The sequence below is a fragment of the Ascidiella aspersa genome, chromosome 7 (genome assembly GCF_963924565.1).
Source record: "Ascidiella aspersa chromosome 7, kaAscAspe10.2, whole genome shotgun sequence".
In the NCBI taxonomy this organism is placed as follows: Eukaryota; Metazoa; Chordata; class Ascidiacea; order Phlebobranchia; family Ascidiidae; genus Ascidiella; species Ascidiella aspersa.
In genome coordinates this window covers 27,731,153-27,755,807 of record NC_139453.1, presented here as the reverse complement: position 1 = coordinate 27,755,807, position 24,655 = coordinate 27,731,153, and the positions used below count along the sequence as shown (strand labels likewise).

At 34.4% G+C, this 24,655-nt stretch overlaps 1 protein-coding gene across 1 annotated transcript in view; it reads left to right on the top strand.

Annotated features, from left to right (window-relative positions):
* The first annotated feature begins 4,067 nt into the window (after positions 1-4,067).
* The window catches only part of LOC146138775 (cadherin EGF LAG seven-pass G-type receptor 2-like), a 43,609-nt gene continuing 23,021 nt past the window's right edge, over positions 4,068-24,655 (top strand). Inside the window, exons 1-13 of the mRNA XM_083394857.1 lie at positions 4,068-6,466; positions 7,034-7,230; positions 8,051-8,219; positions 9,243-9,633; positions 11,384-11,553; positions 13,526-13,647; positions 15,427-15,602; positions 16,436-16,555; positions 17,239-17,432; positions 17,893-18,035; positions 18,660-18,912; positions 19,340-19,544; positions 21,062-21,237. Of these exons, the coding sequence (XP_083250983.1) occupies positions 4,113-6,466; positions 7,034-7,230; positions 8,051-8,219; positions 9,243-9,633; positions 11,384-11,553; positions 13,526-13,647; positions 15,427-15,602; positions 16,436-16,555; positions 17,239-17,432; positions 17,893-18,035; positions 18,660-18,912; positions 19,340-19,544; positions 21,062-21,237 (4,670 nt within the window). The 5' untranslated portion in view covers positions 4,068-4,112. The remainder of the gene's footprint in view (positions 6,467-7,033; positions 7,231-8,050; positions 8,220-9,242; positions 9,634-11,383; positions 11,554-13,525; positions 13,648-15,426; positions 15,603-16,435; positions 16,556-17,238; positions 17,433-17,892; positions 18,036-18,659; positions 18,913-19,339; positions 19,545-21,061; positions 21,238-24,655) is intronic.

Here is a 24,655-nt window from a genome sequence, read left to right as displayed (position 1 = left end):
GTTTATATGTATATATTGCTTCTTGGTAGTTCAATAAAGGAAAATATGACTGCAGTATAAATAAACACCAATTGGGCTGTCCGTGAAATGACAACAAACCTCACAACGCATAAAACCTCAATCATTCATGATGATCAAATATCACAAAATAAGGTAATTAAGTCCAAAGGAATAATTTCTCACACATTTAAAACTTAAGTTTAAAGTTTTTCCCACTTAAGTCGACTCCCACTAATAAACCATAATAAGAAAACTCTATAATGTCTTCTGAACAAGGAAGTACTGGCAAACAGCACTGTCATTCAATTTCCTGCACTGCTGCCTGTTCTATAGTCATTGGCATGTCTTCCTGTTTTGGCTCTAACGCGTGCATTCTAGCCGCCACCACGACTTGCTTGAAGCTAATTTAGAAGCAGCCCGGCGACTAATTCCATATACCGCCATTAATTATCCTTTATAGAGCGTAACCGCCATTATGAGCATGGTTGGAACTCGGGGGAAACGCTAGAGCAGTTGCTTTACATACTACATTTTGCCTTTTTCTCGTGGAATATTAAAATTTCTAAACTATATATCCTAGTTCTTGGGAATTTAATACAATAAAAAACCTATTAAGATTTAGTAGACATTCATAAACAAGCACAAAAATTTAATGTTCACAAAAACACTATTTAGCTACATGAAAAAACATAAGCCGTTGAGCATTTAAAGGCATTTATTTCAGTCCTTTTTTCAGATTTTTTTAATTTCCATCAAATTTCCTCAAGTTGTATATATTTTAAATCATACTTTAAAAAGTTTTAAATGAACCATTTAAACTTTGACAGACAATTTTAGTTGGCTCTGGTTTAAAGAATTTAGCAATAGGTGGATTCTACCGTTATACAGAAATTAATAGAATATTATGATAAAAATCAAACGCAAAATGGAAAGTAAATATCTTTAGGTATAGCACTTAATCAATTTTTTAATTTCACGATATGTAGTGATTGAAGTTTAAATCAGTTGTAATGATCTTTCCAATTAAGTGATGCACTCCACAAGGAAGTAAACGCTACATTGATAATCCTATGTCTGCTTTTAGGATCAAAAAATTTACCAAAAAGAAAAAAAATATATATATATAACAAAGTGGTAGTATATGCCTGTTTAGGAAATTTGAACTACATACCTTGCCGAACTTAAAACAAATAGCATTTTCATATTAACAACAATAAAGTTTTTTATGCTAATATTTACAAAGACAAATAGCTTTAAATTGGTCAAACAGCATTAAGCTCCAAATAAAAATTAGGCTTTCATCATAGCTACATTTTTCTTGTTATAAATTTATCTTTATGTTTAATTTTGCTTTATTCAAGCTGATAAACAGACGTTTTTACGTGTATTTTAAACATGAATGTATACTCTTTAAATGCAATACACATGTGGTATAATTATGTTATTGATTAAGTAATTTGTAAACCAAGGCAATTATAAATGACAGGTTCAAAAAAATTATTTTTTTAATATATTTATCATTTTAGTTGCATTCATAGTAAAGCAATTGGATTCCAAAACACTGTTAGAACCTTACAAATTTTCTAATCCCATTTAATAAGCAATTTTGCTTAAATATTTTGCTTCTGTGATATCAATATACTGTTCAACATGTAAAAAGATAATGCAAAATGTATGCTTTGGTATAGCAAACCGTTTAACAAGATAATTCATTTTTGCTTCTAATTTTTTTTAACTAGAAAAAAATTGCCAGTAGTACAATTTTGGTTTTGCTAGTTAATAGTTAGACTAAACTAGATTCTTTATTATAAGTAACTGTTCAAATGATTAACAGTCCCATTTATCACCAATGTTGTACATCAATGACTTGAGTGCACTAGTGACTGTTTTCAATTGCCTTGAATTTAGTCTTTTGGACAAATAACTTTGAAATGGGTAAAGTTGACTTGCTTTAATAATGACCCTGATGACTTGGACTAGCCTTGTACTTTCTTTTTGCAAAAGACTGGGCGCTGGTCTAGAATCCTACCACAACGTTGAAATAATTATTAAGCAATGCACAATATGTGGGTTAGGGTGTCGGTTAGTGTTTGGGTGTGGGTAGGTCAAGTAATATTGTTTAACACTATTACTGGACTCACCCAAACCCAAACGCTAACTGGCACCCTAACCCAAATAATGTTCGTTGTGGTAGGATTCTAGACGAGCGCCAAAGACTGGGACTTTAGTCAAAATGACTTGTATTCAGCACAGTCCATTTATAACAAAACAAGCATTCATACTCATACCTTACAACTTAGAAGTATAATAAACTACCTGGTACTAAAATAGTAAACCTTTCAATCTTACATTATTTATGGTTTGATTGTTATTGTTTTTAAATGCAAAAAACATAAACGAACTAACGTTATTCTACGATATAGTTGATAACCTGATGATGCCAACGTGTCACAATACCTACAGTCCTATCGCGACAAAACAGCATAAAACAACTAAACGACGCGAATTTTAAAAGTAAACACAATACAAAACTGGTGCTAGTTGGACAATTCTCTACCACCTATCGACATTAATGTACATGCACTATACATGAAGAGTAAAAATTGAAGTCGAACCTGGAATATGTAATTACCAGCTGAACTGCCTCATAAAATCTGTCGCTTGTCGACAAACTATTTTATTGAAGCGTTAAGCAAAAACCCCGGGGCTACTACATAACCCTAAATCGGATAAATAACGAGCACTTAAGGCCTAAAGACAGTAGCAGAAAGATAAGCGCGCGATTTTTTTTCCCCATCACACATGACACGCGCAACCAATTAAAGTCTCTGTAGTTTTTGTTATTGTTTTTAGTTGATGAACCGATATCTGATTGCGTAGTACGCCAGGCGGACTTTATGACGTAACGCTTTTCGCTGAAAATTCGTCGGCAAACTTTTGTTTTCAGTTGCTAAAAAAAAACTACTATCTGTTTAATGAATATTAAAACACATTGGGAAGTAGAAAGCATCTTGCGAATGTGTATGTTGATAATAGAAAACAGTTTTATTCGAAACGTTGGCAAATGCTATGCTTTTCTGTATGGACTTCGATATTCATTCTCTAATAACTTAAAGTTAACACCTGAAGTTATTATTCTCAAAGAAGAGTGTTATGTTTTTTATTTTATTGATTTGGTTTATAACAAACCACATATTTCATCTATTGAGTATATTTTTCAAATATATTTTTCAAAACACTCTTGCTTTTGTTTTTTGTCCGATTTCTATGCTGTTGGCAGGTGGCCAACGGCCGGTTACCAGCCGAACACTTTCGCTTGTAAAGAAGCTTAAATTGTGTTTTAAGCTGTTTTTGTGTTTGTCTTAAAACTCTTTCAACTTACCATAATCGGAACGTGACAGCAAAAAATAGTGCGATTATAGGCTGAACAAAAAATATTCAGCTGTTGTTTCGTAGGTTTTGAGAAAGGCTTTCTGGCTACTAACTAGAAATATTTAGTTTATTTAAAAAAACTTTGAATGACTGTGTATACAAATACATTACAATGTGTTATGTTATGTTGCTAAAGAGCGACTGTAAAGTTCTTTAAAAAAAATATACCACGTTTTTTGTTAAATTAGGTTTTGGTCACGTTATATCCAGTATTATACTACAGAAATAGGAAAGAAATCGAACAAATAACTGAGATTATAAACTTTGGATTTTGCACTTGGGAAGATGTTTAACAAAAATTGCCTAAAATTGTTTCTGTATTCAAATTAAGCTAAAATTAGATAGGCTATTTTGTTTTTAATAACGTAAAACTTAACAAGCTACAACTTAAAACTGTAAACTTGACTGAAGTATTATGCTTTGATTGACATTTCATGGCATATAAACTACTAAAAATTATGATTATGCCATGTAATATTTGACACTTCAGATGCTTGACAATTGATATATTTTTAAATAAAAAATCATTCATCGTTTTATTTACTAGTCTAACTTTTGATTTCCAACAAATTACATCTGTACATTTATGTTTCTTGAAGCATAGAGCGAACATGTAAGTTTAAGGTTGATTCATATTGAATTTTTTGTTGAAACTCACTTTTGTGGCACGAGAAACAAACATGGGTCACAACTTAAAAGTGTGCACTTTATTTTTCCTAATTTGGAATTTTTGTGCATCCTACCACATCGAGATACCAGACACTGTGCCTTATGGAAAAACAATCTTTAATGCATCTGTGGATTTACCGGGAGCAACTTATTCCCTGTCACATCAAAATCAACATCAGCCGTTTTCTATCAACAAGAAAAATGGAAATTTAATTTTCATGCCAAAGGAAACCTTCAGTGAAACTCAACAATTTGATTTCCAAATCAAAGTACACATGGCAGTCGGAAGGTTAACCATTCCCCTCACTGTAACAGTAGCAAAGGATGGTTCAAGCGTTCCAGAGATTTCAGTGCGACACCGGCTTCAGTTAAGATTGAACGATCACCAGGCATCGGTTTATGAACTTTTGGGGAATATTGAGCAAGTTAATTCTTGTCCAAATGCCTACACTGTAGCAACCTTGTGCGAGTGTGTCACTTCTCGTCAGGAGTTAATTGGCGATCTTAACCCTCATTCCAAGAGATATATGCAGCATATTGACCAATGTACCTTTGGCGATACTCGATTGCCAGAACAGAGTGTTTTTATTGAGATTACAAATTCCCTGAAGCACGTCAAAGTGGTTCACTCGAGACGCACCAGAAGAAGCTCTAACATCAGGTTTACAAAAGGACTGTTCAATGCTTTTGTCGGTGAAAATCTTTCGCCAAATGAACCAGTCAAGCGAATGCAGGTTTTCGACAGTAATGGCCTTGTGCAGAGTGGGGTAGATTTCCGTATCACCCCAAGTTCAAAACGAGAAAGTCTCACGCTGTTTGCTATTAACAGCCAAACTGGCCAGATCACAACTAAAAAGGAACTTGATCGAGAAAACGAGGAAGTTCACCATTTTATCGTTTCTGCTCGCCTCGGCCGTTCAACTGCCAAATGTTATTTGAATATTCACGTCCTTGACGAGAATGATAATACTCCGAGGTTTGAAAATCCTCGTGGCTATAACGTTTCTGTTCTCGAGAATACAGCCAACGCTACTTATCTTACCAATGTGCGTGCCACAGATTCCGATACAGATGGCAACGGTGCTGTTTCTTATCAGATTTTGAGAAGTCAACCTGCCACCAAGTCCTTTGCTATCCGACAGAACGGAGACCTTTTTACTGACGGACCAATTGATAGAGAAGATGTATCTGGATATAAGCTAATAATTCAAGCCCAAGATCATGGAGAAACGCCAAGGTCGGCTTCTGTTACCGTTTATGTTGCAGTTCGTGACATAAACGACAATTTCCCCAAGTTTAGCAAGTCCGAGTACGACGCAACAGTTAAAGAAGACGTCAGCCCTGGTACTTCAGTCGTCAATGTTACTGCCACGGATTCAGATCAGGGTTTAAATGGCCGTTTGAGTTACGACATTTTTGACGGCAACATTAACCGCAAGTTTATAATCGACCGCAACACTGGTGCTATTTCAGTCCACAACCCATTGGATTATGACGTAGCTCCACAAACTTATGTGCTGCGGGTTAGAGCATCAGACAGTGGCCGACCTATGCTTTCAAACACATCTGGTATCGTCAAGATTAGGGTCCTTGACGTTAATGACAACGGCCCATCGTTTGTCGGAACGTACGCCCCAACAATAAGAGAGGATATTAATGTTGGCGCTCAAGTCGATAAAGTAATTGCAGTCGACGAAGATTTCAACTCACGAATAACCTACTCGATTGTTCCTGGCAGTAATCCACCTTTTCGCATTGAAGCTCGCACTGGGAAAATTACAGTTGCAAGAAAGATCGATTACGAAAATGCCAAAAGCTACAGCTTTACAGTTCAGGCCACGGACAACGGAGTTCCAAGGCGAAGTGCAAGAACCAGAGTCACCGTTACTGTCCTAGATGTCAACGACAACGCCCCACAATTTACTTACGCCCATTATGGAGTTAAACTGGCCGAAGATACAAGTCTAGGAACTGAGATTTTGTGCATAACGGCAGAGGACCCAGACCGGGAAGTGTCTAGCGTGCTGAGCTACGAAATCATAAACGGCAACCCAACACGTACCTTCAACATGGCAACACGCAACGGTGACGGTATCATAACCTTGCTGCGTAAACTGGACTTTAATCGCAAGAAGCAGTATCAGCTGACCGTTCGTGTGTCAGATGGAAGTCTATCGAGTACCACGCCGGTTTACGTCAATGTTACCGACACCAATTCCCATCAGCCGATGTTCGATCGCAGCTACTACTATGTTCCACTAAGCGAAGACGTCCCGGTTAATACTTTGGTTGTAAAGGTACACGCAAGCGATGATGACATTGGGGACAATTCAAGGATAACTTATTGCTTCAAAGAACCTGCCAGGTTTGCTATCTTGGATTTATATTATGCCTAGTTTTATTTTAGGTCTAAGTGGTTAATATATTTATCTTTTGGATCAGGCTATGAATTTCTATATGATTATACATATCTGTATAATATGTAGGTTTTAAACTTTTTTATCTTACAGACTCCTTATGCTGGTGGACCCCTTTAGAGTTTAAAACAATGAAATATAAAATTTTACAATACAATAATAACTAATTCACTTTGGTACTCATACTACTATTTATTGATATTTATTGTACAAACGCTGTCAAAATATTATTACCAAAATTCAATAGGAAAAACATTATGCTGACTAATATTATTTAACGGCCTTTAAAATAAAAGATACATGTAGACAACTGGTTTTAGGGGTTAGTGAACTAAGTTTTGGAGTCTATGTTAATCTTATGGATTCTGTCATAATTACTTATCAATATAGACATCAAAAATACACATCTATGTGTATAAATACAAACATTTATGTCCATGCCAGTTCAATATTCTGTACTTGAAGACAGAGATATGCAAACTGTCCACTTTTAAACATTCACTTTGCAATTTCAGCCAATTTACGATCAACGCTGTCAACGGTGAAATAAGGACGCGGGCAACGCTAAATTTTGAACGGAACCCACGCATTGTTCTTCTGATACGAGCACATGACAATGGAATCCCACAGAAGGACGACCACGCTGAGGTTGTGATAGATCTGAGCGACGCAAATGACAACGCACCTCAGTTCCCAAAAAAAGTATATACCGGTAAGTTGCACTTATCATAAATTTATTTATATGCTGTTGCTACCAGGCATAGTATAAAAAGAAGCTCTTTCGGCCATTGCTTTTTTTATTTGTCTAACGCTTCGGCTACATATGGTGGAATGTTGCATTGGCTGATGAGTGTATCTTGTATAGGTAGCGAACGATGGATAAATGAAATAAGAGATTCCCTAAAGAGCTTTTGAATTATTTGCTTTATGAATAGTCTATAAAAAGCCCTATGTTTTTTTTTCAAAAGTCGTTAAATAATCTTTGGTTGAAAAAAATTATGTGCAACTTAAGTTTGTGTTTAGAGAGTGCATAATAAAACAAAATTATATTAAACATGGCATTTATACTGTTCTTATATTAGAAACATCATTTAATTTAAGGTATTTTAAAAACCTCTAAGTTTTGTTTTAAAAGTCCTCAAATGTTTTTCACAACGATTTATTTTATAAAAAACTACTTATTTTTTTAAAAATTTTTGTATCGAATCTGATCGCGACACTTTTTGTCAAAAATATTGGTTATGGGCATCGGCATAAACTGTTGAGTATAGGGCATATTTAGTACTGAATAGCATTGATTGTGAATTTTAATATTAAACACCTTTTAAACTACAACTCCATCATAAAATATTACACCAGCCAATTTCATATCTGACAAATGTTTTTTCACTATAGGTTGAACTGTTGAATATCGGACATATTATGTAGTGTTGAAAAGTATTTCTTGCAAATTTTAATATTAAATGCCTGTTAAACTACAACTGCTCAAAAAAATACTAATTGAATTTCTGACAAATATTTTTTCACCATAGGATCAATATCGGAGGCAAGCGACCGTTACAAGCGAGTCCTACAAATCAAGGCAACCGACAATGACTCTGGTGAAAATGCAGTTATTCATTACACGTTTGAAAATGGAGATGATGGGGACGGATCGTTTTCAATTGACTGGTCAAGTGGAGTAATCAGAACAGCACAGTTGTAAGTAAAAAAATTGTGTGAGTGCATTTAATTTCAATGTATTTTGGTGGGATATTTTAAAAACATGTAAAAATTCTAATTCCAGACATTGATGTTCTGTCACTTTAATCTTTTTTTTGGTTCTTAGTGTTGGCCAAAATATTTTACAAGTCATTTTAATAGTTGTCCATTACTTGTATTTATTGTCACGCCACAAAAAATGTAGTAGTTTCCTGAATCTAAAACATCCCAACAATGTTAAATTATTACAACACAAAGCAAGCCAATTTCATATTGGTTATATTTCAATATAAGCCCACGGGTCATTTGGTCACGGGTTCTGGCACTTATGTCAAAAAACCTTTGACACTATAATGAAGTCAGAGAATATCCAATGTCCATGACAGAATTCTTAAACATTTTTAATGTGAACCCCCTAAATGTAAGTTAGGCAGGATCAGAATAAAATTTTTGCAGCTAACTGTAAACAGCAAGTAGCCTAATAGAACCTGATGTTTTATGTTTAAAAAAGAGAAAGTTAAATGACAACTAAATACACTTAAGGCTTTGGAAGCAAAAAAACTAATTCATGGACATTTAAATAACCTGGTGTTAAAGGATGAATATAATTGCATGACAGATTCCTACATTTAATAATTTTAGGTTGCCAAAATTCATGAGTTTAAACCAGGGCTGCAGAGTCGAAGTCAGACTGGGATTCAAGTAAGACCACATAAAACTAACCGAGATTTTGCCGCCAACTGTAAATTGTAAAGGCAGAAGATAGTAAAAGGTGGATATTTTCAAACCATGTATTGTGGGTTGATGAATTATTATATGACACCCCTCTGAAAATCCACCTTAATTTAGTTACATGGGTGAACTAAAGGCTGAAGGATCACATATGGATTCAGAACAGGATAAAACTCACATTTGCCTGGAGTCTGACTCGGGTTTACTTTATTGGCCGGAGTCGGACACAGTAGTTGGACTTTGGTTATTTTTAACCAACTGCTCTAGTTTAAACACATTTCTGCAATTCAGGTTGGACAGAGAATCGGTGAGCCGGTACAGCCTCATCGCTTACGCCGTGGACGGGGGTGATCCGGCCCTAAGCAGCTCCGTTACAGTCATCGTGAACGTAGAAGACGTCGACGACAACCCACCCAGATTTCCACAGGACGTCCTCACTTTCAAGGTCAAAGAGGATGTCAGGGTCGGCGCTGTCGTGGCAACGGTTCACGCGGTCGACCCGGATATTCAGAAGCCGGGCTCGGAGATTTTCTATGAGCTGGATCACGACCCAGTGGTGCATCGTGAATGGAGTATCGACCCCAAAACAGGGGAGCTGAGCACTCTGCATAAACTGGATTACGAGATGCGGAAAAATTACTCCATTGTTGTCACTGCTATGTCAGAGGGACTCGTCAGTCAGGTAGGATAAAAGTTTTTTTTAAACTGAAAATTAAAGTGTTAAAAATAAATAAAGGTGATTTAAGATGTCTGAAAAATTATCTATTTCTGTATGGGCTTTGATATTCATAGTATGTGTAACTACAACCTCCAACCGTTATGATAAAAGGTGTTGTACTTTTGTTTTTATTGATTGGCAATTGTGTATTGTTGTTTTTTTGCTTGATATTTCTCTAGTTAAGAGGTTAAGATTAGGGTTCCATTTTTATTACTCTTTTCTATGGGGTTTAAAGTATTCTTTGCTATTTTTTTATACAAGAAAAAAGTAATGTATATACTAAATAAGATTCTATGAGTTACATCAAATTATAAATGACATATATACCAGACAAACATTTTAAATTGTGAAATGACCCTATAAAAATTAACAACTAAAAAAATCACATAATAGCGCCAAGAAATTATATTTAAACGCAGATTTGACAACATTTTGTGAGCAGTTTTAACCGTTATTGCCCGAACAACATCAAAAGATAGCAGAAGAATATTGTGTTTTTTAACTAATATTTTTTGATCTCAAGACTTACCAGCCATTCATTCACAAATAGCGGTGTCTGTGAAGGATTTGGGGGGATTTATTGTCAGACTAGCAGTAGACCCACACTTAACCAGGTTTTATCGGCTTTTGTCCAACTTCAAAGTGACGTAAGGCCTTCTGTGTGTCCCATGTTTGCACTTAGGATTTTAAGCCAGTTACGGCCAGTAATTTGTTTTGCCCGGATTGGTAAAGAAGCTAGAATTCTTGCCCAACCGGGTAAATTCTAAAATTGGGGCAATTTTGGGCCTGCGGTCGCTACCATATCAAAACAAATTGTGCCGGGTGTGGTTTTCTGACGTTTGTTGGACTAAATTTTGTTATGTTTGGGTTTATTTTCTGTCCTTGTCTAAATATATTTATGATAGTTCTTTTTTTACAAGTCTATACATAAATATTACCTATAGAATAAAAAAGTTATGTTTGCTTCAGATTTTTTATTTTACCTTATTATAACAAAAGCGAAAAAAAATTTTTACATGACGTTTCTACTTAAATATGCATCCTGTAGCTAAAAAATTTGTAGTAGTAGAGTAGGTAAACTCAATGTTACCACACAACCCTTATATATATGATTGCACAGACCATGTCGCTTTTGCAGTCCCAACTTTGAAATGCCAATGTTTGCTTTGGTCGTCTCCTCTTCCTTTAATCATTAACTATTCAACACTTTCCAGTTTCCACATAACATTAATTTTACAATGGCATAAACCAGGCTTGGGAGTTTTCCACATTTATAAAACAAAGCTAAAAAAATTGCTCTAATAACCCAAATTATGTTAGTTAAGATTAGAGTTTGTTTGTATTATCGTAATGTGTACACATCAAAGTTATAAAAAACGTTTATATTTGTGTTTATCACCTTTATTTTTTGTTGTCGCATTCTGATTATATATATATATTTTAAGTCAATTACTACTCTCTCACCAATAACTATTTTTAACTTACCACATTAAAGTCTTTTAAAAAACTATTTGAAATACTTCGATATTGAGAGAAGGCACTGATAGTAAGTGTATATATACCGCTGAGGCAGACGTCTCTCTATGTTGAAAATAAATAAAGACTTATTTGAAACGTTCAAAATGATACCTACTTCTGTATGGGCTTTGATATTCTTATCCTGTCTTACTACAACCTCCAACCATTATGCTCCAAAATTCATCTTCTATTTTAGGCAACCGTTATTATCCAAGTGCAAGATTGCAACGACAACGACCCAGTGCTGGACAACTTTGAAATTATCTTTAACAATTATCGGACCGGAAGGCTGGATTCGTTTCCGACTGGAATTATTGGTCGTGTCCCCGCTTTTGATCCTGATGTTTCCGACAACTTAACTTACAGGTGAAGATCTTGATAATGATTTGCAAAGCCAAAAAGCTTGAGTATATCGACATCATCTGGATTAAGACATTTCAATACAAACTTGTATCATCTTCGGTTACAATTACATCCCACCTTTGATTTAAGTGATGTTGTGATTTACTTTTCTGTCACATTAACTGAAGATGATACCAGTTGATATTGCAACACCTTAATCTAGATTTAGATGATGTCGATCTAGTTGACCTTTTGGTTTATTATCAAGCTACATGACAGGTCTGTGCATAGTGTACCCAGGTTAAGAGATCTTTTATTTGAAAGTATATGTCAGCAACAGCTTATATAAACTCGGAAATTGACACACTTTTAAACTAAATCATTTTATATGATTCTAAAAGACTTCAAAATAGAAAAAGTGATTTAAGGTATTTCAAAAATGCCATTAACAGTTTTGCTAGAAATCTTTAAACTGCTATTTGTGCGAAGGTTTTATTGAAAAGAGGCAATTTAAGATTTTTTATGGTTTTATCATCCGCAACCAGTGTAAATTCAGGGAATGTGTTGAGCACACAAGTAGTCACTAGTCAGCAAATACAACTTTTTATTAGTTCCATAAAAGCTAGTTTTCCATACTCAAGGATATTTGTGTTTCATTTAAACAGGAAAAGCATAATTTGTAAAAACAAAAACAAGTGCAGTTTATTCATACAAATAGCATTGAATGAGTTAAGTAATACTGTGTTCCTGTTTTTGACCAATAAAAAGTAAAAAATTAACACCAGTGCTGTAAACTACAATGGGGCTAATAAATGCAAGGCTTAGGTAAACTAAGAATTATTTTTTATGAGTATTTGGCATTGTTCATGGGATAGTAGTGAACTAGACATACACAGTAAAAAAAATTGGCTCAGTAGCAGTTTAGGTTAAAAGGTCAGGCCTGTCTGTAGGTCCGGGCCATCCAATGGTCAATGGAGCGTGCATTTTACATCTAGATTTCACAACAAGTCCTGAAGAGACGCCTTTAATGTGCTAGGCCACCACTTAAAAGCTTTGTTATACTATGGGCTCCCCTTACAAGTAGGCCATGCCTGTAAAAAACTGTGTGTACACAGCCAGTGCTGTAACATTGTGAACTGCAGTGTAAGTAATGTGTGTGGCCCATTGATTTGCGTTTTCCTCTGTCTGTAAATTGGTTAAGTCAGGCGCAACTGTCTTATTCAATTACTGACTCACTGTCTGACCTATTAATGCCAATTACCCTTTGGAGGAAATTTGAAAATTAATTCCATGCAAATTATTGACAGGCTTCGATCAAGCAAGTTAAATCTATTTTATTTAATTTGCAAGAAAAATATTATAAAAAAATTGCAACAAACCTATTTTAAAATCATATTTTTTTTGTCAAAATGATGTTTGGTTAAGTTTTTTAAGTGATGTGCTTTTTATTGCAATGCTGCTAAACTCATCGTTTTTGATCCAAAAGTTTGCCAAACTTTAAAACACTTATAATGTCCACTTGGTGTGATGTAAATTTTTCGGTCTGAATATTTTCTACCATTAAAATGGTTAGTTCACTTTAAGGTGAAAGTAATAAAAGTGTGGTTTATATATACACACTGTTTAATGCCCTTTACGAAACATTACAGAAATATATTGATAAATTCATAATGTTACGTTTTAAACATTTCAAGTTGCATTTTTTTTTCTTTTTTTTTCGCGAAAAAGATACATTTTTAGTAAAACAATACTTTTCCAAGAGCTAAAAGGGTGGTCCTATTTGAAACACTTGAAAAATAATCATATTATTATTATTATTTTTATTGTTTATATTCGGATATGTTTCCAAAACTGCCAGTTGTTAATTTAAAAAAAGTTGTTTAAGTTCTTTTTTGTGCCCTTAGTTTCAAATAGATCTATTTCACACTATCTACCATTTTAAGAGTGTCGAAATAAGTGTCAATTTTAAGTGACTCATAATATAATTTCATTACAGTTTCATCGCTGGCAACAAAGGAAATTTGCTTCTAATGGACACAGCCACAGGAGATCTGAGACTAAACTCCACTCTGGATAGCAACAGACAATATTCGGTGCCAATGGTGATTCGCGTCACTGGTGAGACCCAATTTTCCCTTTACTAAGCAATTCAAAGATGATAAAATAGATAGTTTAATTTGTGGCCATCTATTTGTATGTAGGGTTTCCGCAAAGTCTTTACTCTTTAATTTTTTTTTTGATCGATAAACTTATTTGCACATTTATCAGTGTATTTGTTTTTATTTTATGTTCACCTTAAGTTATGTGTTTAGAAAGTAAGACAAATTTAATATTGACAAAATTTTACCTACTTCTGTATGGGCTTTGATATTGTAATTACGTCTTGCTACAACCTCAAACCATTGCACTCCGAAGACGAATTTATTTTTGAACTATTTCCAACAAAACAGAATATTTTTAATTTTTTCTGTTTTGTTTTTAAATTATGTTCCGAAAACATTTTGTTTAAAGTCTTTGTAGTGTTTTTTTATGTACTTTAAAGCCACCGGCACAATTTTGTTTTCATTTCAAGAAGTGTGACAACTGACTCAAACAATTGAGAGATGATAAATAGATAGTGTAATTTTATGGGCGTTCTTTCGTATAGCGTCATTCTGGCATTAGCATAACAAAGTTTGGGCAAATTGGCTCAAGAGAAAATTGTTGCCCTGTGGCTTCAAATGACAGCTAACAATCAAATCACCTCACCACCCTTGGTATTGATGTCACTCTATTCACAAATCTCAGAAATTGCGTGGTATTAGTTACTTGATATCCTTTAAAAAAACACTACCTTTTCAAATGAAGTTTCTATTATACTTGATACATAATGGATTTAAAACAAGGCAAACTGTGGACATAAGTTTTTTTTTTAATGAAAACAGTTTTTTGAAATATTTGACACGAATTGCACTAAATATTTATCAAAATTAAATTTCGTGTTTTTATGATATTAGATTGTAAAAGGCTAGCAGACACTTGTTGCTTACAGCCAAACTTCAGACAACCTCTTTTCACATGCTTTTATTTTTACACACTAACTGTAATGGGATCCCCCAAAGCCCTTTGTTTAATGTGGATTCCCAAGACATTTGGGCAAAGTGTTGCTGATTAATTACACCAAGCTTCCTATCCTCTCAGTGTGGCCCAGACATCTAATGTATTCTGAACTCCTTTGTCACACAACATGTCAACATCCAGAGAAAACACAATTTCTTATCTCTCCTTTTTTGCGGCAAATGCCATTTGCACCGGCTGTCGTCGCCCAAAGCCGGTAACCTTGTGGATTTAGAGGCCACTAAATAATTAAACGGGAACTTTCCAAATTTGCTCCGGGCTTCTTGAAAGGAATCTACAGACAGTTGTGTGAACCGCAACCTTGTTTTGCCACTTAATCAATATAAACCCAAAGTGGTAACATTTTTGGACTGTTGGATATAATTTATGTTCGCTGATGTTTGAAAGCAACTTCATGAACTAGTTTACAAAATCATAAAATTCGAATTAAATTACCTAAAAATGTACTAAAAGTTTTAAAAGTTTGATTCAACTAAATGTTTAATATTTTCCAAGCTTTTGTATTTATATCCAAAAGTTATTTTTAGAGGATTTTTTTCAATTGCGGTGACTTGCAAACCTTTATATGTTCTGCTGATTGGGTAATTAAATTATTTACATTAAATAAGCCTCACATTTAATGTTTTATTTAGATGAGCTAAAACACTATTTAAAGATTCTATTTGAATAAGAAACTTATGATGCCTATTCGTAGGAAAACATAAATTTGAAATTTTATGAAATGATTTTATGTTTTATACCTGTTTTTATAAACAGTCCTAATATCATCATTTAATTTAGATGGTGAGCGTTCCACGACAGCAAATTGTACCCTTCGAGTGACCGGCATCTCGGACACAATGCTTCAACACAGCATCACAGTTCGAATCCTCAACATGAACGCATACACCTTCTTGTCACCTGTTATGTATGAATTTAACAAAGGCCTCGCTGAAATTCTTAATATTTCGTCTTCGGTAAGCTTTTTTTCATATGTTTTGCACTAAAAATGTTTGATTGTGCAAAATAGTTCACTTAATATCAAAACCTGTTATATGTTAAATTGTGCCAAATAATGTACCCATTATATCAAACCTGTTGTACTAATGTTGCCTTTATGTAGATGGGGTTTACTTACATGTTGGGTTCTAGGGGGCGTAGTTTTAATTAAGCTTTTTTTCATATGTTTTGCTTGTGATTGTGCAAAATAGTGCACTTCCTATATCAAAATCTGTTGATGTTAAATTGTGCCAAATTGTGTACCTAATATATATATATATACCAATCCTGTTGTACTATCGTTTCCTTCATTCCTGTCTATAAACAACTCATTTTTAGTAAACATTCTAAACTATGTTTTCAACTTTTTTGAAATACGAATACTATCTTACTTACCCAATGAAAATTGATAGGTTAAACTTTTTTCTATGACTTTACAGCTATATTTTTTCTATGAATTTCAAGCTATATTTTTTCTATGTAGATAAAGTCTTGTTTTAAAACTTAACAGTTAGTTCATTAACTAATTATAATACAAATGCGTGTTGAAAAGTATTTTCTTAGATGACATAGATTTTCTCAGCCTATTTGGCTTTGAAAGTCATTTTCAAGTTATTTAAATTTTACCAGAAAATCATTAATTTTTGCTAAATCATTTGATCAACCAAACTTGTTATATTACATATGACTTACAAGGCAAAAAACAATTCTTGTTTTTACCTATTGCAATCATAGGTGTTACAGTACATTAGTGCAACTTCTTAAAGTGTTTTTTTAACCTGAAAGAATACATTGTAATTTTTTTTTCCAGTCAATTTACATCTTCAATGTTCAAAATGACACCGATGTCAGTCGTGAAGTTTTAAACGTCAGCTTTTCAGTCAAGGACAGCAATGGGAGCTTGTTTCCTTCGAAGTATTTGCAGGATCAGGTTTGTGCATAAAATAATCGAACAGTAAAAAAATAGACCGCAATGTTTTTTTGGAAGTAGTGCTTAAAATGTTCAGTTAAATTTGACTTCTCTAAATGCCTGCTGAAAAGATAAGTTTATATGTGAAGTAGAATACATTTTTTTTGGTTTTTTCTTTCATTGCTTGATAAATGCGGAAAAAAATTGTGTCTTGCGTCCATTTGATTTCATTCAAATAACAAACAACGATCTTTATTATATATCTGTAAACATAACTGTAAACTTGAAAGTGATAGTTTATATGCTAGTCAGGTGACACTGGGAATATTTTTATCAGAAATGTTTTAAATGTTAATAATGCACCAAAGTTAGGTGCTCTTACCTAAAGGTAATACTGTGAACATGTTTTGTAGAAATATTTTGATTTTGAAAAAAAAAAATCAAATTAAACAGTTATTTATTATACAAGAAGTTTTTATATATCCCTCCAATTTTTCTGATGGAAGCTGAGTAGTAGTTTTTGCAAAATTCAAAAAATAATAATTTAGCTATTGTCATAATGTAAGTGTATTTACCTCTAAAGAGCACAAAAATAAGTCAGATTTTTAAACATTTCTCCACTTTCACTCATTTAGGCTATGTAGTAAGCCTTGTAAAATCAGAGAATAAATTTAGCTATTGTCTTTATCTGCCATTTTCTCCAGATCTACCTGAACCGTCTCACGCTAACCAAACTAACGGGTAAAAACGTTCTTCCGTTCGACGACAACATTTGCTTGAGGGAGCCGTGCCAGAACTATAAGCGATGCACTTCAGTGCTCACTTTCGACAGCACCGCTCCCTTTATTTCATCCATGCAGATGATTTTCAGACCCATCTACCCCGTCTACAGACTCAAGTAAGTAATTTGTGTCCTTTGGAAGGCAATAGTTGGGTAGACTTTGTCGTTTTTGATAAACTATTTAGTTTTATTACAAATCGCATTTAAAAAATGTTTTAAATAAACCTATTTTGTATCGCATCTCTTTTTATTGCTTCGCAATTTAATTTTTGTTTTTAAACTTGGCAAAAAGCCATTAAAAGCCATGGCAAAATCACTGAATCTAGCAAACTGCATAATGCAAGCAAGGTAGATTAGAAAAACAACTAGCCTGCAGCGGGGTTCGTACTCACGACCTCCGGTCATACCGGGACCGTCGCTCTACCAACTGAGGCTACACAGGCTCAGAGGGAGCAAGTTGAGAAACGACTATACGCCAATGCTTGCTACATTCTCCTAGTACAAACAACTTCATATTGAAGGGAGTCATATCATCCAATGAATTCATTCATTCATTCAGGGTATGTTGTACTTCTAGGTGTGAATGTCCCATTGGGTTCACAAACGACGTAACATGCTCGGATGAAGTTGACCTTTGTTACTCTGACCCCTGTCTCAACGGAGCAGAGTGCATCGCAAAGGAAGGAGGGTTCATTTGCAAATGCAAAAGTGGCTTTGCAGGTGAGAAATGGATTGTAGTGCTACGTAATAAGAATATCAAAGCCCACACAGAAGTAGGCATCACTTTGTAAGTTTAGAATAACCCATTATTCATTCTGTTGTGTATATCAATATTTGTTCAGAATGCTACCTACTTCAGTTTGGGCTTTGATATTCTTATTACGTCTTACTACAACCTCCAACTATTATGCTCAAACGATTGTAATTCTGTCTTTTTATAAAATATTTCAAATAAAGGTTAAATTAAACTATAACATAATTAAAGTTGCTTGATAATGACTTGCAAAGCCAAAAAGGCCTAGTAAATCATGTTTCTATGTCTTCATTAAGATAATGTAGATATACTCCACCGTTTGGCTTTGACATTTTGTTTTCAAGTTATATTACAGATCCATTCATACTGCAAAGTGTACCTAAATAATTAAAGTTATGTGAAAAAAATTTTGCCATGCATTTAAAATTTTCTGTTATTTTTAATGCACAAAGGTTTTACCAGTTTTTTTACAGGCTTTTCCGCTGTACGTTTTGAACAGACTTCTTTGGTGTCCGTTGACCCCAAGATAAAAAAAAGCCTCTAGCTTATTTTAAAACATTTTAACCATTTGTATGTCAATTTCTCATCAGGTTCCAAATGCCAGATTGACCTGAACAAGGGTAACTGCGAAGACAACGTCGGAATTTGCCAAAACGGGGGCAAATGCAGCAACAGGGGTGATAAAGGGGGGTTCACCTGTTCCTGCTCGGGGGTCCCTGGGGTCAGTAACCCCCGTGAAGAGACAACGAAGCTCTGTGGTCTTCGCACCCGACAGTTTCGCAAGGGTAACTTCCTAACCCTGGGCGGAATAAAGAATCAGTGGCATTTTACTCTTTCTTTAAGGTACGTGTTTAAAGTTTAAAGTTTACTATTTCTTAAGGAAAAACTAAGAAAGTTTTTTTAAGTATTTTTCTAAGTGGAAAGTTTATTAGATATTTCCCTAAGGTTGGTGAAATTGTCATTTTTTTGTCATATCATTAACTTTATCATTATGATGCCTATGCCTAAAAATGACAGCTGTACGTGAAAAACTATTATTGACTTTTTTCGAATATGAACACTGTGTCTATCAAAGTGATCAGGCCGTATAATTGCGCTAAACCGCCTGGTGTTCTACTATATAACGGGTACCGTTATCGTTGGCCAGTACGACTCCAGAAGGGCTTTACACAGAATTCACATTGTGGATATGCATGTCTCAGTTGCTGTGTCTATTACGTTATCAAATTTCTGGTAAAACGTTTTTTATTCATTATTTTCAATTTCACAGCTTTGCGACCGTTAAAAGCGACGGCCTTCTTTTCTACAACGGACGACTCAACCACGAGCACGACTTTATGACCTTGGAGCTGGTTCAAGGTCAAGTAAAGCTCAACTTTTCCACGGGCCAGTCGTGGTCTGTGGTAGACCCTTACGTCGCCGGTGGACTGAACGACGGAAATTGGCACACAGTTCATATTCAGTATTACAATGAGGTGAAGAGAAGATTTATTTTTTGGTGTTTTTTTACTGTTCATATCTTTGTTCAATTATGTTTTGAAAACTTAAAAACAACTTTAAAAAACTTAAAAAAAGTTGTAAATTTAAAAAAGGGTTAAAAACAAATTAGTACTGTTTTGATTTTTATAATGAATAAAATCTAAATTTTTAGGTAAACTTATCCTTTTTTCCTCTAGTTAAAATTCTCAGTAATTTACAAGAAAAAATATATATATTTACAGTTTTGTGTTACGCGGTTTTTATGTTGACCACCACCTATATCTATAAATATATAATTTTACTGAGGTATAGACACCAAATCGATAAGCCACGTGCTATGGCAGATTTAAAAAGGTGATAACGTAGTATAACAGAATTAAAAACATAAAACAGCTTTCCATAACGGTACAAATAATTTTTATGTAATGGTTAAAAGTAGTGTTACATGTTGTAGGTGTCATTACAGCCATTGGCACTTGTCCCAGCAGAAGGTAAAGCAAACTACCCTTTTAAGAGTAAACTTTCCCTATACAAGCCCTTGTTTATTTTGGCCTGTGTCAATATGGTGGCAATATATTCCCTGCTCACTTGATAAAGCACTTCAGACCCGATTCGGCCTTTTATGAGTGTTATGCTTATAATAGCTTGTGTTATATGACGACTAGGTTTATTTAGGTTTGTTTCAAAATTGAAATGCACACATTACATGGAACCTATTGTTCACCCCAATATTAACAAAAAGTGTTACTTCAAAGTGTTTCTAATTTTGCCTTGTCTTATCCCTGAACTACATGTGTTCACAATTCACAATTTTCACAATTTTTTGGGGCACTGAATGTTCGATTTTGAAAATCACCTTGACCTTTGCAAATAAGTGTTGACCTCAACTTCTGATAAGTTACGGCAGTAGTTCAGCAATGCTAGTATTTTATATAGACGTCGAAACATATATTTACATTCCACTGGCAAAGGCATCGTCAATATATCTCAGTTTGAATTAGATGCTTCACACCAGCATTTCTGGACTACCGCTGAAAACTGCATTATAATAAACATTACACTGTTCTTTCGTAGGACCTTAATTAGAAGTGATAACCCAGCTCCCAGGCAGGCCATATTTGTAATCAACAGACTCTTTTTATTTTTAGTATTGTTTTGAGCAAACAACTCGCCCCCCAACAGAACACATTATGCCGACGATAAAAGTTCTAAAAAAAATTGAAATAAAGTTTTGCTCAAAAAGATCTTTTATTGCATGATTTTTGCGTGCGTTTTTCTCTAAAATCGAAGTCACTTCAGCAACAGTTTTTATTTCAAAGCTATAGAAGAGTTACAAATTTACTTGAAAAAGGTCAGGTCATGTACTTCGTAATTGCACCTTACTTTAACAACATTAAAAACTCAAAACTTTATTAGCAAATGAATCCAGATTTCCTTCCTAAGAAAAGCTGAGTATTCTTTAATTCATATATAAACTTTATCCAACTCCAAACCTAATATTTTCTTCTTGCAGCCCAAACCGGGGCCACTTCCTTCAGGGGTCTTGGGGCGTTCGGGCCCCTCGGCCAACAAGATAGCGGTGGTTACGGTGGACCCGGGCACTTGTGATTATATGGTGGCGGCCAACTGGAACTCTAGCTACGGCAACTACAGCTGTTCGAAGCAAGTGGTTCAGGGCGGAGATAAAAAGTAAGTTGTTGGGCTGTTTCAAAGTGTATTTTTTGTGTAAAACTGGGATTGTTTTTGGTTGAGGTACATATAAGCTACATACTGGTTTTTTTTTAATTTTGACAAAAACACACTGTTTATGCCTATAGATAGAAAGCGTAGGATACTAATGGTTCCCGAAAAAAACAAGGGTTTGCAGCATTTCTTATATTTAGGGAAACGTAAAACCTCGATTTGTCATAAATTTAAAAAGCTTTTTTTTAGCAAGAGAAAGTAATAAACCCTTTAAAAAATAGTCTAAGGACTTTTACATCTTCGACGTGTAAAATCAGAATTTAGCGTAACTAGCGTTTACACACTTCAAATATCAAACAAATTTCTCGCTGTTGCTTAGGTGCTTTACAGGTGTGCAAACGGTGCTTTAACCCAGAGTAACAATTCACAGAACATATTTATAAAAAGTAAGTAGATGGCCCTTAACGCTCTTTAACTGCTTCTCCGTGGAAGGTTGCCAGGTGCGCCGCAGGCAAACAGAAGAATATTCAAATTTATACAACATGTATAATAATTGAAAACAGCCCCTCTGCTAATTGTAATTTTTAACCAGCGTTTGGCAACCCGTTGAAATGGCCTTGGGTGATGGGCACCGAACGCTAAAATAGAACGCAACTGTTTAGTGTTTATATGCAACATGTATTTTTCATCGTTTTTTTTTACTTTCTATTTCGGCTTGGCTTATTGAACACTGTATAATGCAACCGTGAAGCCGGTGTATTAAAAACTCGCAGGAAATTCAAAAGTAATACTAGTATACCGATTTGTATTTTTTTAGTGTAAAAAAACGATTTTTTTTAATTTAGTCATATTTAAACCAGTTTATTCTAATTCTAAATAAACACTGCTTGATTCTTATCATAAAAAGCGTAGAACATTGAGTTTTTACTAAAATACCAAGCACATAAAGAAGGATTTATTTTATTGTGTAGCTTTTTTTGCAATTGCAGAAAAATCAAATCCCAATTTATGTCATAAAAATTAAAATAAACTTCTCATATGTTAGAAGTTTATTAGCAAGGTTCGTCGTAAACCTTCCTTTATTTCCGAAAATATAGTCTGAACAATAATTTAATAGTTATTTGTGAATATTTCACATGCAAAACCAGAATTTACCGTTTATACGCTTCAAATATCAAATATCAAATTACGTTGATGCTTAGTAGCTTCACAGGTGTTCAAACGTTGCTTCAAGCCGGGGTAGCAATTCACAAAAACATATATGCGCCCAAGGTGTTCATTACCATTCCCATTTCACCGGGAGTTCTCATTATATCGAGGCGGTCGTAGCAGAATTTGTGCTTTCAGCAAATTGCCACGCCGTATAGCCCACGGCCTATTGGTGCACCGCGAAATTTACAGACGGTTGGTCTCATGTTTACTTGAGGTCGTCTTCTACCCTTGCCTTCGCTCGATTTAGCTTACTTTTTGTACGGTTTCCCTTTTATTAAATGTGGCCCATTTCGCTTAATAATGAATCTCAAAGCCAAAAGGTCGAGTAGATCGATATCATCTAAATAAGACGTTACGATACGAACTTGTATCATCATCAGTTAATGTGAATGTAATACCGTAATGGATAAAGCTTAACTTGTTTGTTTTTTTATAAAAAAGAATATTTTCAAAATCCAAGATGAATGTCAAGTGATGAAGGTTTTTACAAACAGCTTTACTGACAATTGGAAATTTCACCTATAAATTTATAAACTTCTAAATAATTTAGCACAAAATCTAGCGGCCTATGGTTGCCTTGAAGAGTTAGCTAATTGCAGAAAGGGGAACAAAACCTAGGTTTAACAAGTCAAAAAATATTGGAATGCAATCAGGCCTTTAATAGAAAACTGAGTGCAGCAGTGTAGAAAGCCGCGCTTTTTATGACTTAAAAAAATGGCTTAATTTTTGAAACCGATAACAAGTTGTATCAGTACTGATTGAACTTTTTGGCCGTGGTTGTGAATCAATTTTAAAATCTAAGATAAATATCAAGCGATAAAGGTTTTTACAAACAGCTTTACTATAAAACGAAAATTGTACCTGTATGTAAGTAATTAGGCACAAAATCTAGGTGTCTAGGCTTTGAAGTGACAGCTGATTGTAGCAGTATAGAAAGCTGCGATTTTTACGACTTAAAAAAAATTGGCGCAAATCTTTGGGGTGTCTATTATTAACAAACCGATGGCAAGTTATATCGGTAGCGATTGGACATTTTAATCATGGCTTCTGATTCAACTTGTGTTTTTTTTACTTTACGTATATATCTGGTTTATTAGGCACAAAACCTGGGGTTAACAAGTCAAAAAATATAGGAATGCAATCAGGCCTTGAAGAGAAAACTGATTGCATCAGTGTAGAAAGCCGCGGTGTTTATGACTCCGTGTTTTGCACCAACAGACCACCACCGGTTGCTTGTTGTGTCGCTCCGAGCAGGTCTGTGGAGTAAGTTTGAACGCTTTTTGCTGTCTCTGTTTGGAGAATTGACCCCTTGTTGTGTACCCTAGCAAAACTAAACAAATGCCGCCCAATGTATTGTGGCCCAGTCAAATTAACTATGCCGTGCACTAGTGTAAATAAACATTGTTTATGTGTGTTCTGCGTTCTTAATGATGAACACTAACGGACACTTTTAACTTTTGAATATTTACTTACTTATTTTACAATAGGTGTATTGTTAGTATAGCAAAGTAGCAATTTACTAACAAGTTTAAAAAAATATTTTCAGCTTTCGTTCTCCAGTCTTGTTTGAGGTAAAAAAAACAGGCAAATAATTTCATATCTTTTTTTTAAGTTTAGTTTACTTTTTGTTGGCAATTCAAATTTGATTGCCTTTGTTTTCAATTGCATGATATATATATTTTTTTAATTTTTGTCCATAAAACAGCATCGTAACCCCTTCAAAAATCCAAATTTTGTAAGAATTGAAGTGCTAACGAGATGGGTTGTCAAGGTTTTGTATTGGTGACCGCTCAAAAATTTTTCAGCTGCTTTTCCTGTTGTAGTTGCCAGTGTTGTAATGAGACTTAACTTAATTGAATTTAAGACACTGTTTTTAAATGACCGGACTTATGTCGTAGACATTGTGTCAAATAACCTTAAATTTAAATTCATTTTTTTTTCTCATTAAATAAAAATGTGTTAGTTTTTCACTTTTTTTAAAGCACATAGTAAGATTCATGTTATTTATGACTGGGACTTTAGTCGTTGAAAATGACTTGTCTACGACACTGGTAGTTACACATTTTTTTCTCTTTAACTCAATTAGGCCATATTGTGGGGGTACGTTATAGAATGTCGAAAGGCCATTCCAGCGTTAGAAAAATACTGGCCCTGCACGCCACATGTAAAAACAGTGATGTAATTCACAAAACCTGTTTAAATACAAGCCATC